The sequence below is a fragment of the Gossypium raimondii genome, chromosome 6, assembly GCF_025698545.1.
Source record: "Gossypium raimondii isolate GPD5lz chromosome 6, ASM2569854v1, whole genome shotgun sequence".
Lineage (NCBI taxonomy): Eukaryota > Viridiplantae > Streptophyta > Magnoliopsida > Malvales > Malvaceae > Gossypium > Gossypium raimondii.
The window spans coordinates 3,202,084-3,216,603 of NC_068570.1; the positions used below are offsets into that span (position 1 = coordinate 3,202,084).

At 29.6% G+C, this 14,520-nt stretch overlaps 2 protein-coding genes across 2 annotated transcripts; both read right to left on the reverse strand.

Moving 5' to 3' along the window:
* Window positions 1–4,628: 4,628 nt before the first annotated feature.
* Window positions 4,629–8,196, reverse strand: LOC105771457 (protein NETWORKED 2A). Its single transcript, XM_012592926.2, has 2 exons — window positions 8,013–8,196; window positions 4,629–7,116 (listed from the first exon to the last, which is right to left on the reverse strand). The coding sequence occupies exons 1-2, from the start codon at window positions 8,110–8,112 to the stop codon at window positions 4,664–4,666; spliced, it is 2,553 nt and encodes an 850-aa protein (XP_012448380.1). The 5' UTR covers window positions 8,113–8,196; the 3' UTR covers window positions 4,629–4,663.
* A 1,553-nt stretch (window positions 8,197–9,749) lies between these two features.
* On the reverse strand, window positions 9,750–12,399 carry LOC105772544 (hypothetical protein). Its single transcript, XM_012593864.2, has 3 exons — window positions 12,223–12,399; window positions 11,157–11,706; window positions 9,750–10,234 (listed from the first exon to the last, which is right to left on the reverse strand). The coding sequence occupies exons 2-3, from the start codon at window positions 11,617–11,619 to the stop codon at window positions 10,185–10,187; spliced, it is 513 nt and encodes a 170-aa protein (XP_012449318.1). The 5' UTR covers window positions 11,620–11,706; window positions 12,223–12,399; the 3' UTR covers window positions 9,750–10,184.
* Between the last annotated feature and the right edge of the window lie 2,121 nt (window positions 12,400–14,520).

Here is a 14,520-nt window from a genome sequence, read left to right on the forward strand (position 1 = left end):
TAAATCAATAAAAAAATAAAAAAAAATCTCTGGTGCCTACTCCACCAAATGTATGAAACATCAAATTTTTTAAAATAAAAAAATAACTACCAAATCAAACATATTTTTTATTTAAGTATCCAATTATATGGAAAAACACATTTATTTTTCTCATTATCTAAACAATTTTTCTTCCACTGGCCGTATTTCTATATATATGACTAACGGATCAAATATTGCTTAACATAATAACATTTCAACTATTACAATAATAATAATAAATTAATTAAAATTATCACATTATAGAGTTGATAATCTAGTTATATCAATATTTACTCCGGTTCTATCAACTTCTACTTGAATTAGTTCAATTAGGAACCCCACAGTATTCAACTTTGGTTGCTCTTGGGGGACAACATTCTGCCGGCATTTCCCCCCTTGAGAGCACTTCCCACACCGACACTTCATCCTTTGAAAACCAGTGATTTTTTTTATTGATTGGGTCACCCCACATGAATTGGCAACACCAAAAAATTCAAAAAAAATCCTCGTGCCGCTACATCTGGAATTGGCATCAAAAATTTTTTTACTAAAATTTGATGCCTCCATTAAAGGAGGCGGCACCAAAAAACATTAAAAAAATTCTTAACCGGTGCCTCCATTGAAGGAAGCGGCACCATAAATTAATAAAAAAATTCCTACACTGGTGCCGCCACTTAAAAACCTGTCACCAAATTTTTTATTCTTTTTATTTCGGGAGTACCCATGAAAATATGATATTTGAAAAAACTCATACGGGTGCAAAATTATTATTTTTTAGCTAATCATTGACAAACATAATCGAGTGATGATTGGATGAGTTTTTGGGGTGGTGCTGTCTTGGGAAGTGGCGGCACCCATTAACATGGTAGATTTTAGGTCATTTTCCTAAATAATCTGGGGTCATTTTTATAATTTTTTAATATTTTAAGGTTAGTTTTCTAAAAAAGCCTCAATTATCTTATACTGTACATATTTAAGGGTCAAGCTATTTATCCAAATTAAAAAGTTTATTTAATATTTTGAGAGGGTTTGAATAAAAAAATTAGGCTCAAAATAGTTTTAAACAACAAAATGAGTCTCGTTTAAAGTATAAATCGAGTCTGAACTCTCATATTTAAGCCTCGAATTTGAATAGATTTATTTATCAAGTTTACACTTTTCTTCTATTTTTATATCATCTTAAAATTTAACATACATGCGCATGATTTGATTCTTACTGATCTGCTCTATGAACATTCGGACGCATATTAATTTTGATGTTCTTTTTCCTTCTGGATTTATCACGTTTATTTGATGATATTTGACAATTTCGTCTTTTTATGTGTGGGTGACCCCGATGTTATTTGGGCTTGGGATTAATATTGGTTGGTTTAGTTTGTACATGGGTTATGAGATTTGGGTTTAATATGTATATTATCTATAAATCTATAGTGGGTAAATTTCAAAAATAGTCATTAAATTTTGGTGAACTTTTTTTTACTACTAAATTATGAAAAATTATATTTTGATCACAAAAGTTATCGACTTATAATGTCTTGCTCACTTGTACATTAATAGTCGTTACAGCCTTAAGAGAAAACTAAGGTGACACATTAGTTCATGTGTTAATATCTAATTTGATCCCTAGACTAGAGTTAAAACATTCTATTTAGTGCTTTTACAACATTTTTTTACAATAATTCTGAAAAATTATAATAAAGTATTAAAATATAAAAAATCTTAAAATTTTCTAAAATTATATAATAAACATGTATTTGCAAATTTTTTTAAAAATATTTGTTTCTTGGATACAAACATTTGTACAATCTAGTCATAAATTTACTAAAACAAAAATCTATTCGTATAGCGTACAAACATTTAACTATTTTGCATAATATATTGGACATTAAAATTCTCCGAATTTAAAAAAATTATATTTTTAATTTTTTCAAATTTATTGTTAAAAATGTTGTAAAAGTACCAAATTAAATGTTTTTAGCTATAGTTTAGGATCGAATTGGACATTAACCCTTGAATTAATGTGTTATTTCACTTTTCTATTAAGGTTGCAACAATCAAAACGTGACTTTTTATATTTCGGTGACAAAAACAAAATCATCAAAATTTAGTGACCATTTTTGTAATTTATCCTTCATAATACATATAAAAGTCGATATTTTTTAAACCGGACCGGTAGTTAAACCAATCAAGCCATCGATTCATTAGTACAATCAATTAGATTAAAAAATATTATTAATATAAAATAAATAATAATATTATAGAAAATCTATTCAACATAATACGAAGTAAATATAAAATTCAAAAACACTTAGATAGTCTTCATTAGAAATTTACATTTTTTTACTTTTTTAATATAAAAATATTATTTATTATATTAAAGGTGTTTTTTATATATGTAATAATTTAAAATAATTTTATTAATTTTATAATTATTATCTTTGAGTACATATTAAATTATATAGAAATTAAAACTAAAATCTAGTATCATACATGTATTAGTGAAACATTTTATTCACTCATTTATTCTTAGAAATTTATATGAGCATGTTTTTTTTCCCTTCGACTCAGTTTGTAGATAAAAAGTGTGATTCGACTAAACAAAATATATAATTATATTTTTTTTCATATTTGATTCTCTATTTTTGGTATATTCCTTTTTTTATTTAAATTTTTTTGTTTCTTTTTAATGATAATCCTAGCCGTCATATTCAATTGTCGATTTCAACTTTTTTATAATAATAACCGATGTCGCTTGACACAATGGTGACACCTGAAAAGATATTTTTTAGAAAAAGTTTAATGTGTTTCACCTGATATGTTGGAGGCACAAAAAAATTTTAAAATATTTACCAATGTCGCCTAAAATTTTTCGATGTTGCTTGACAGACTGGTGACACCCATTACAAGAAAAATATATTTTTTTCCGCCGTGAATGCTCGTATTTTTAATAGGTATTTTGAAAAATACATACTAGTGCCGCCTCGCACAATAACGACACCCAAAAAATTTATATATTTTTAAAAGCCAATGATTCATTAATGATGAGGGGCGTGTCCCCGATGTGTTAATCAACACCAGCAATCACTATAAAGAACAAATCATTTACATACACAAAATTTTATTATAGGTTATTTTTATAGATAATTAATTTTTTTGAGTCAGGTGAATAAAAAATCCACATTAGAACTCCAAAGGGTGAACCAAACCAAACCTCCTTTGTGAAATTGCAGTTGCAAAAGAGAAGATTCGTGGACTCTACTTCAGCTTGAGAGAATGTGCAATCCCTGCTCACAAATCTATTTTTTTTTCTTTGACTTTCAGCTTTGCAAGGCAACACCAACACATTGTTGAAAATGTTTGTATTTGTACTTAAAATATAAAAAATGCTATATATTTTAAATTTAAAAAGAGACACTATTGTATAAAATGCTATTCATTAATAAAAAATATTATTTATTATATTAATAAATTATTATTTAAAATAATAAGGTAATAAAAGTGAAAATATGTATGCGTGTTTAATAATTTTCAAAATAAAATATTGAAACTTATTAACTTTCAAAACTACACATAAATTTTGATTTAGTGTTTAATACTTTACATGAATTTTGATTTTATGTAGTTTTGCACTTCTAACACGATTATCAAGATAGCACAATTTTAAGTTTACATACTGCGTGCACAAATGATTATATTTATTTAATATAAAATAAATTGATCTATTTATTTCTTTAAATGTGCACGATTGAATCAAAATCAAAATTTTATGTATATTTTTTAACTACAATCAAAGTTTTATGTGTGTAATTGCACAAAATTAAAATTTGTGTATCGAATTGCACATTAAACTAATATTCATATATAAATTTAAGATTTATTTTAAAGTATTAATATTTTTTTACTATAATAAATCCATTAAAGAGAAAATAGAGAAGAAAGGGAAGGAAGTGTGTATTCATTAATGAAGTAAATCTTGTTACATGTATGAACATCTCTCTAATGGTGAATAGGGGTGAGTATTCGATGGGGCCGAGTCGAATTGAGCCAAAAAATTTCTAGTTAGTCGAGTTGATGAATCCTATTTTAGCAACCGAACTCAGTTTAAATTGTTTTCGAATCGAATCGAGTAAAAAATTTTCGAGTCGAGTTAACGAATCATATTATTTATACTCGATATTCTGTTTACATGGACCGATTATTTAACTAGTGGACAAAGTACAAGATTATTTAACTACATAAACAATATAATGGTTTTGCCTTTTAACTTAATAGGTGAACATTTATTAAAATGACGTAGTTTTACCTTTGTTTTGACTTTTAACTTTAGAAAAGGTAAACATTTATCAAAACGATATAGTTTTGCCTTTTTTTATTCAGATTTTTAGATAACTTGAATTGTGTAACTCATATTCAAGTTAAACAGAAAAACTTGATTTTTTATTCGAGTTTATCCGAATAAGTCAAACTGTTTAATTTAAAATTTGAATTTTTTATCGAGTTTTTCGAATCAAATCAGATTTTGCTCACGCTAGCTACTAGTGAAAGATAACATTAAGAATAAGAAATTGGTTTTCACACCATTTCTATCTGCAGAAAGAATATAATAATACAAGTTCAACAATGGTGTCTAATAAGAAAGTGTTTATCTTGAAGACTTACTTAAATTCTTGTAGCTTGTAACAATTGATGATCCTTTTGATTGCTTAGAGTTCCTTAACTTGATTCCAAACAAGAATGACCGAAGTGGAATTCGAGACATCGATGATCTCTGAGACTTTGATGGTTGAGACATTGATGATATTAAGGACCCAAGTTCTTTCTCCAAGCTGTTCATTTGCTTCTCAACCTCATGCTTGAGTTGCCACACATGTTCAAACCCGGATTTTAATTCATTAGATACCTTGGTAAGTTCATGTTTCATGTTCGTAACTTCACCTTTGAACTTGGTTGCTTGATATACACTCATCAACTCATAGCCACTAGCTATTTCATTTTGGATTTTGCATATGGAGGTATATCTGCTTTCAATTTCATCTGTCAAAACTCCATTGTTTTCTAACCATAGTGTTAAGCCGGTTCTTATTTCTTGGAACTGACAATAAACGGGTCGGATTTCGGATTGCATATGTTCCATTCTTCCTTCATAATGGTTTCTTTTTCTCAATGTTGATAACTTGGCTTTCAAGTTATTGACTGAAGTTTGATATTTCTTTATTTGATTAAAAGCTGCACTGAATCTCAACCAAAACACGAGATTTTCCTCGAGTAATTCGTCGATACTTGATCTAATTTTGTTCTCTACGACTGATTGGCTTGTACGTTTGTTGTTTTCTCCTGCTTTCTCGGATGATTCTTTGGAACTTCCGTGTGTAGTTGACTCGACTTCGACTGTGATTTCTTTTCTAATGGATCTATCTTTCCCCTGCTCTGAAGGTGATGCTTCGATAGAATTGGTTAACGTAGATTGCTCGCTCGGACTTTCACGGTTTACTTCGTGGTCTTCTATTGAATATACATGCTTGTTTTCATCTAAAAACCCAATTTTTCGATGTAAATATTGAACCTCTCTATCTCTAGAGGCCACTGCGTTCTTTAGTTCCTTTATCTGCATGGCCAATTCGAAGAACCCATCTCGGTTGTTCTTATCGACTTCATTAAGCTTCTTTTTTACCTCTTCATAGTTCTCAAGAACCGAAGAGTACTTGTCGACGACAACCTGTTCTCTGTCATCGAGTCCATCCAAGTACAACTGCCTCCAGTTCGGTTGCTCTTCTTCTTCGTCATCGGTCTCAATTTCATTGATCTCAGCATCTGGTATACTTCTTGCCATATCCGACAAGTATTGCTTCTTTGCTTTATCTTCTTTGGTAGAAACCAGACCCTTACTCGAATAAGCATCAAACACATTGCTTGTTTCACAAGCAACATTGTTTTTCCCTTCAGCTGAAACATCCTTATCTTTCAAAGCCTGCTCGATTTGATGATCTTCTGTTTCTCCGTCGACATCAGAATCGGCTTCAGCTTTTACTGATAAATGATCAACATTACAACTCAGTTCAGCCGAATGTGTTTTGAGGCCGTTCATTTCGTGTACAACAGTATCCACAAGATCTTTAACTTTACTTAATTCCCCTTCCAACAAGTTCATCCTGCTGTTTATGATTTCCCGGCCTTCCTTCTCGGCTTCCTTGTCTTCTTCCGGAACCTCATCCGCATCGGATTTTGATCTCTTTTCTAAATCCTTTTCAGACAAAAATGTAGTTTCCCAATTAACAACTCTTTGTACAAGCTCATCAATTTTCACTACAAGTTCAGACATCATACGAGAAGCATAATTCGAGCTTACTTCGAGCTTCTCATCGGTCTCGTTCCACGATACTTCGGAAACATGGTTCTCTTTTTCAACAATAAGAACTTCATGAACCTTGTTATCAACATTCTTAATTGGAACATGCTTCTTTTGCTGATTTATTTGTGGAGCACTAAATCTATTCCTCAAAGCTTCAAATCCCAAATGTACATGCTTAATCTTTTCGGAATCCACATTCACATCCTCGATCGGCAACTCGTGTTTATCATCGGTAACGGATCCAAGCCCGAACTCAACCCGTAAATTGCTTACTCTCCTTTGCTTTTCAGCTACTTGATTGTCCACTTCACAAAATTTCTTATACCCTTCCACATATGCTCTCTTCAAACACTCTCTTTCAGTTTCCATATCTGAAATCTCCTTCGACAACTTATCGATTTCATCGAGTGCGTCGTCTTTGTTCAACCCCGAACTCGTAACCGCCGATCCTAAAGCTTTGTTCACTTTTCCTTTATGAATCCAAACTCTCGAACCGGGATCTTGTTCATCATCAAGGGAATAAGGGACTTGTTCAGGGAAAACAGTAGCAATGGTTCGATTGGCACTTTGAAGATCTTTTGATAAATGATCATATCTTTCAGCTAATGCTTGGTAAGAACGGTAACATTCTTCAACAATGCTTACAAGTTCTGGTCTTTTCTTGAAATAAATTTCTGCCCTTTTTGCAAATGAATCCCCATCATCATCAATAATTTTCAACATGCTCCTCACTTTCTCCTCCATATCTGTCGTTCATTTTCAACAATCTTTTTAGAACAAAAATGGGTCCTCAAATATAAGTTTTAAACTATATTTTTCGTGTTAGATACATGGGTTAAACTACTTGGAAGGTCCCTGTATTATAGGAACTGCATCAAATTAGCCCATTTATTATTAAATGGATTAATTTAGTCCTTATATTATTAAAAAGAATAAAAAAATTTAAATTGTAATAGAGTTAACATTTACTATTTAAATCAATAAATGTTAATTTTGTTCCAATTTGATATTATTTAATTCTTTTTAATATTACAGTGGCTAAATGAATCTATTTAATAGTAAAGAGACTAATTTGATCAAATTCTATAATATAGGGATCTCTTAAATTCGTTCACGGCTATATACAATATACAATGCTCATACCCGAAGTTTTTAAGAACAAATATTTAAGATAAAAATAGAAGTGTCCTTCTCAATTTTGAAATTGGTCCCTCTGAAAAATAAGAATTATGAATTTCAAAAGTGAGCAATTAAGGATAATTAAACGTAGTGTTAAACTCTTTAAATCAATTATAATAATTTTGATCGATACAATAATAAATTTAACCCTCAATATTTATATATTTTATCAATTTGGTCTTGATTCTAAAACTCCAACAAATTTAACTCAACAAATTGCAAAATGTGTAAAATTTAATAACTAAATTTATTATTATGTCAATTAAATTTATTTCAAAATAACCTTTAAATTGTTCCGATCAATTTCGAAATTAAGAGGAACATAGCTGTGTTTTTCCCGATATTTAATCAAACAAAAGAAGGGTATGGACCAAACAATCTGGATTGTTGTGAATCTTGTGATATTTGTGCAAATAACCCAATAAATTTGTAAAAAACGAAAGAAAACAAAAAGGGCATTTACCTTGAAGATTTTGTTCAAGCCATTTTGATTGCTTGGTCCTAATGTGGCTAACCCACCACCATGAATATGCATTGCTTGCAGCTTTCTGCAACATCATCATGTGTATTGGTATATGCGTCTCCCTTTGGAAGGAAAAAGAAGAAGAACTAATTCCTTCCAAAAAGGGATTGCCTTGAAGATCATCAAGAATCAAACTTGGCTAAACCTGCATCAGATGGGTAAGAAATGGAAGGGAACATAGCTCGCCTTGTTTATGGCTTTCAATCTTTTTCATTTCCTCAATTATAGAAATAGGCATTTATCCATATGGCACTACCTCCACTCTTCTTCATTTGCCTGCTTGGGATTTTCTTTTTATAATCATTTTCTTTTTCCTTTTTTCTCTTTCCATTCAGTTATCAGTTTTTCTTTCTTCTCTTTTTTTTTTCCATGTGTACATTTTTTCTCAAGAAACAAACACTGTTTTTTGGAAAGATGGTTCAAACGGAAGTTTTGCGAAAATATCGTTTTCCATTTTGTTCAACAGATTTGTTATAATGGACGCTTCTTGCCACAACCATACTGTTTTGATTTTTTTTGGCTTAATGATAAATTTAGCCACTAACATTTACATATTTTATCAAAATGGCCCTAATTGTATTTTTAATTTATCATTGCCTTTATTATTTTTTCAAATTACTTTTTTTTTTACAAATTTGATGAAAGTACAGTTAAAAAATTAACGAGATAATGTAGAATTTTATATATGGAATATTTTGAATGAGATATAATTTATTACTTAGATAATTCAATAAAATAATTACACGTGAAAATAATAAAATAAATAAATAATTTATTAAGTTAAAAATAACTCAAAAATAAATATAATTATCTAAAAAATTTTTAAAATGAATGCACATTCAGTATTTCCAATTTATTTTATTAATTATCTTTTGAAACCTTACAAGTAAACAAATGTATGTATTCATTTTAAAATTTTTTAGATAATTACATTTTTTTAAATTAAGTTATTTTTTAAATTTCATGTATGATTTATTTATTTTATTATTTTCACATGTATTTATCTTATTGGGTTACCTAAATAATAAATTAGTCTTTAAAAAGTTGATGGCCAAAAAGCTCAAAAATACGATTGTTATCATTTTGACAAAACATGTAAACGTTAGTGGCACTTTTTTTTTTTAAAAGATAAACTACTAATAATGGGATTAAATTATTAGTAAGTTTATGTTTTAATCATTCAACTTCAAAAAGTTACAAAATAGTCGTTAAACTATTCAAACGTTTTCATTTAAGTCACTGAACTATTTGAAAGTTCGTCTTTGTCACAGAACTATTAAGTTCTTTTAAAAATTTCGATTAGCGAGTTCTAAACAATGATTCAACAATCGATGCGTTGAATCATACTCATCAACGATTTAAATTTTCGTTTGCAGATTAATGACATTCAAGTTGTTTCATGAAAAAGCAATTAATAATAACAAAGAAGAATGAGAGTTTTCAATGACACAGGCAGTGAGAAAGAAAAAGATCATACAATAACGATTTTAATAGTCCGATAACTTAAATAAAAAATTTCGAATAATTAGATGATCATTTTATAACTTTTTAAAGTCGAAAAGTGTAAAGTGAAGCGAAAATCAATTATCTTCGAACAAAAACAGCTTTGTGCACCATTATAATGTCTTAATCATAGGACAACAAGGACAGCCATTGATTTGGAGAAAGAAACTAATGTTTATATACAAAATACTTTATTCACATATTATTTACAGTAAATAATACAGCATAAAATCTGGTTCGATTTTTAGTAAGTACAAAAAACCATATTTACACTAAAGAATTCAATGCACACACACACACACAACTTTCATGCTCCAAGTGAAGTCCCCCAACGAATCACACACACGCATAAATGAACAAACACCGATCTTCAGCTCCCGAAAGAAACAGCAGAAAAGAACATGTCTGGTCTGATATTCACATCGTGTTTGTCTCTTAGCTACCCTTTTTTGCTGCTCGTTAGTTGATAATAGCTCAGATTTCAGTTTTACAGTATATACAGCACCTTTATACAATATTTATATCGACGATGAAACACGAGACCAAGTTCTTCCAGCAGATGGAGTAATAGAATAAAGATCCATAAGGAATCTTCGATAGTCCGGGATATTAGCTAGTCTGCAGAGATGAAAGCCACTGTTCCACGTAATTTTTGCTTGCTTCACATTGAAGAAACATAAGACACAGACAGAGTTAGCGTAATGACATACACACTTGGACAAATTCTATGAAAGCTTACAGCATCACATTGGAGAACATAACACATTATAAACAAAAGATGAACAGCAGCTACCCAATCGTAACTACTCACCATTTCGGCCAAAGTAGGTCCTGAATTCTACATTATATACACACTCCTTACAAGAACAACTTGCCTATAAAATCAATTATCTTCTGAATGACATTAAAATCGTGATGAGCTAGACTGAACAACAATAAAAGTTCATTGAAGGCTCGTCCAAAATCGAGATGAGCTATCAATGAGTTACAACGTCCAAAACCTCAAGTATTGTTAGTCCTCCCTACTTCCCTAATGCAATCTTGAACATTCTGTCAGCCCCTAGAAAAGAACCATGAAGGCCCTTGCACTAGGAGTCAAATTGCATTTTGTTCCGTCTACTCAAAAAATGGACAAATTAATCCCTATACGTTAGATCAAAGAAAAAATTGGTTCTTTTTAATAAAAATTCCATCCAATTGTATTGTTAAAAAACCAGTGTAACTACAAATACCAGACTAATTTGCTCTATAATCTAAGATACAGGGACTAATTTGCCTATTTTTTTAGTATAGGAGGCAAAATTCAACCTGATTCCTAGTATAAAAGCTTCCATGGTACATTTACAGTCGACCCCTTGAACAATTCAAGCAATTCAACAGTATAAAAGTTCAACAAAAGAAAAAACTAAACAAGTTCCATATGCGTTAATAGTGCCAAAAATAGTGTTAGCAAATGGAAAATGACCTGCAATGTGCTATCCTATCCTGCATCTTAACCTTTTTTCCATATACATATATATATATATATATAACATACTTACATAACAGTCAAATAATTGGGAAATTAGAAAAGGACAATACCAGCAGAATAATAGTTAGGAATGTTGACAATGGCACCCAAAAGGTTGTTCTTTGGATCTTCCAACATATCATCTTGTCTATGACCATAACATGGAACCAACACAGCAAAGCTATTGTCTGATTCATCATCACTGTTGAAACCAGGTCCATGAGGTTCCATCCATCCAATGGAGTAATCTGAACCATCGGATTCGGACCCCGAAACACACCCTCCGTCCGATGGGACGATAACTACATCATATTCCCTATCTATCTTTCTTTCTTCACGGCTATGCCATTTCCTCCTAACTTTTCTAGATGAAGACGCCATATTAGCTCTCTTAACCAATGGAAACTTCAGATTATCCGAATCTAATAAACCGGAATCCGGCGAAGAACTTAAAGAAGATCCATTAGCAATTCTAGGTTCTTGATGTTTACCACTCCATAACCACCATGAAAGGTGAGTAAAAGCCACAGCCATATGTATATAATCAACTAAAGCTCAATCTAATATGCAAATCCCCAGCAAAATCCAAAATCAACAAATAGGCAATTTGATCACCACTTTCTGCATTTAAAAACAAAATCACATACTCAAACAAAACTGCATTGAAATCATAATTCTCTAAAGCAAAAGCAACCCTTTACTTTAAACCTTTATAATTAAATTGGATTCCTCTCAAATTTCCATTTTTTGAGCTAGAAAAAAAATAATAATAAAAAGGCAGTACAAAGAATTTAGACAAATTTCAAAGGAGAATAAGTGAATTTAGAAAAGAAAAAAACCCTTTTCTGCTAAAAATAGATTTCTCAAATTTGACTATCTATTTTCCTCTCCTTTTTTCTTTTTTTTTGGTCAAATTTTCATTTACATTTTCTCAATCAGTACCGAACAGAATTTCAAATAAATCTGAAAATAAACCATTTAAAAATATACAAAAAGGGGAAGACTTTTAAAGCTTTATCAGCAAAAGAGGAAAAGAAAAAAAGAACCCAAACATCGTTCCTTGTGTTTCAAATATAAAGAGGAAGATTCAATGGAGACTTGAAAGAACAAAAAGAAAAAAAAAATCAATCAAAGTACCTTCAAAAAGCCACCCAAAGTAAAAGAAAAATACCACCCAGATTTTCAGATATTCTGCAAAGGAAAAAAAAAAAGGAAAAAAGAAAACGATGATGGAATCCAAATTCTACAAATTTTTTAACCTCACTTCACTTCCAAGAATCAATCTTTTTTTGCTTTAAAAAGAGAAAGATTCCCATAGAGGAAAAAGAAGAGTTCTTTTTGGGTTTATATTAATATCAGCCACTTATATATTTTAACAGCAGGTGAAAATAATAATATAATAATAATGTAAAATTATGATTTATTTACTAGGGAGTTTTATTCCATGAGCTCGAGAGTAGGGGAAAACTTTTGAATTTAGTGAACTAAGGGTATTTTTGGGAGTTCAGATATAAACTTTTAGTTTTTTGTAGTTACGGATTACGGGAGAGGTGGGATTATTTTATTAGAAATGAGATTGGCCATAGAGGATTAACGACATTTGACTGAAATGGATTGCCAGGTCAGAAATGTGGGGCGGTAGAAAGGGTGATGTGGCGGGTTTGACCCGAAAGAAGCGTGTGAGTGTAGCTCAAGTAACCGATGCCCACTTCCCGGGAAATTCCAACCTCTTTGCGTTGTATTTTCTGTGCCTCTAATTTCCCCCATTTTCTCTAATTAAAAAATAATTGAAGGTTAAATATATTTATAAAAAAATTAGATTTATGATTAAATTAATACAAAATTTAAATATTATAGAACTAAATTTAGTATTAAATCAATAAAAGGGTCCATATTAATGATTAAATCGAAAAAATAACTATTGAATGACTAAAATAGAATGAAAGGTTATTTTTATAGTTTATTTTAAAAATTAAATATGAAATTGAAAAAATTTATTAAGTTGATGGATAAAATATTGCTTTGTCCATGATAAGTTGAAGTCTTTGATGTTCCCATACTTATCCTCTTTTAGCAAAAATGAATTATTTGTTTACAATGATTATCAATTCTTATTATTATTTTCTTAAAAGATATTTGATTAAATTATTATTTCACTAATTTGGGGTTAGATTATTTAATTTAAATAATAAAGATATTTTTAAGATTTAAATTTAACTGTGAAAATGTATAAAATGTCAATTAAAATATATTTTATTATTTGATTAGTTTAGTCCCTATATATTCTTTTAATTTTATAATTGCAGTTCAAAGACAAATGGAAGCAATTAAATCCTCGGTTAAATGTTGTTATTAGTCCTTTACTATATTCTTCAATTTGATCATTCATAGTTGTTATGCTTTTCAATTTTAAAATTTTAATATTGGCATATCTTGCACCGTTAAATCCATTACTTAGACTTTTATAAGTAATATATGAAAATAATAAGTAAGATTTTGAAAATATTATAATTTAATAAATTTAATGAGATACCGTTTGATAAGACTAGAATGTCAATTTTGAAGGAAAAATAATTAAATTAAACTACAAAAACTAAATTCGTAACTTATGCACATTACAATGACCAAAAACAAAATTTAACCTATTTTTTAGAAAAAAGGATAAAGGTACCAAAATCTTTGGTTGGCTAACATTTCTCCACCAGAACGAAAAATTGTCCAAAAATATTCCCAAAATCTTTCAAAAGAAAATCCCATTTTGTTTGAATCATTGAGACGACAACTCCCCCACCAATGGTGCACATGGAAAGATCTATTATGTGACAAAAGCTTATGCACTTTCTAAAACTTTCCAAATCACTATTATTTTTTAGTATAAAAATTTGGTATATTTTTAGTGCATGAGTAAATGTTGGCCATATATAATAAGATTGAGAAATGAATGATATGACTGTGGGAAATAAATGTGAAGCCTTAGGGACCCACATTTGTTTACAAGTGGCCCTAATTTTTCGGCTTGATTTGGACAGATAAATTATTGCACAAAAAGATTAGTTAAATGGATCAACATGAATCAAACTAAGTCATTGTGTAATATAAAAATGATTTTATTTTATTTTTTTATCCATCATTAAATTCATATTCTTTTATATCGATAAAAGGTTAATATTAATTAAATTAAGATTCAATCAACATAATTTTATTATTTTTAAATAATAACTCCAATAATTTGAATAAAAATAATAAAAAAGAAAAATCATATCGCAGATAGGTTAAATTTTGATTAACTCCATATAAGCCCACCATATGGACACAATTATTTGGTTAAATTTTGATACTAGTCCCTGTACTTTGAAAAATTATAAACTTAATCTCTATACTATTCAAATTGATCAAATTTGATCCTTATACTTTTCAAATTTTAAATTTTAATCA

Excerpts from the sequence above, each read along its gene's own strand:
- LOC105771457 (XM_012592926.2), bottom strand. The coding sequence starts at position 8,112 with ATGATGATGTTGCAGAAAGCTGCAAGCAATGCATATTCATGGTGGTGG. Across the intron at positions 7,117-8,012 it reads GCTTGAACAAAATCTTCAAG|ATATGGAGGAGAAAGTGAGG; the intron begins GTAAATGCCCTT and ends AATGAACGACAG.
- LOC105772544 (XM_012593864.2), bottom strand. The coding sequence starts at position 11,619 with ATGGCTGTGGCTTTTACTCACCTTTCATGGTGGTTATGGAGTGGTAAA. Across the intron at positions 10,235-11,156 it reads TCCTAACTATTATTCTGCTG|CAAGCAAAAATTACGTGGAA; the intron begins GTATTGTCCTTT and ends TTCAATGTGAAG.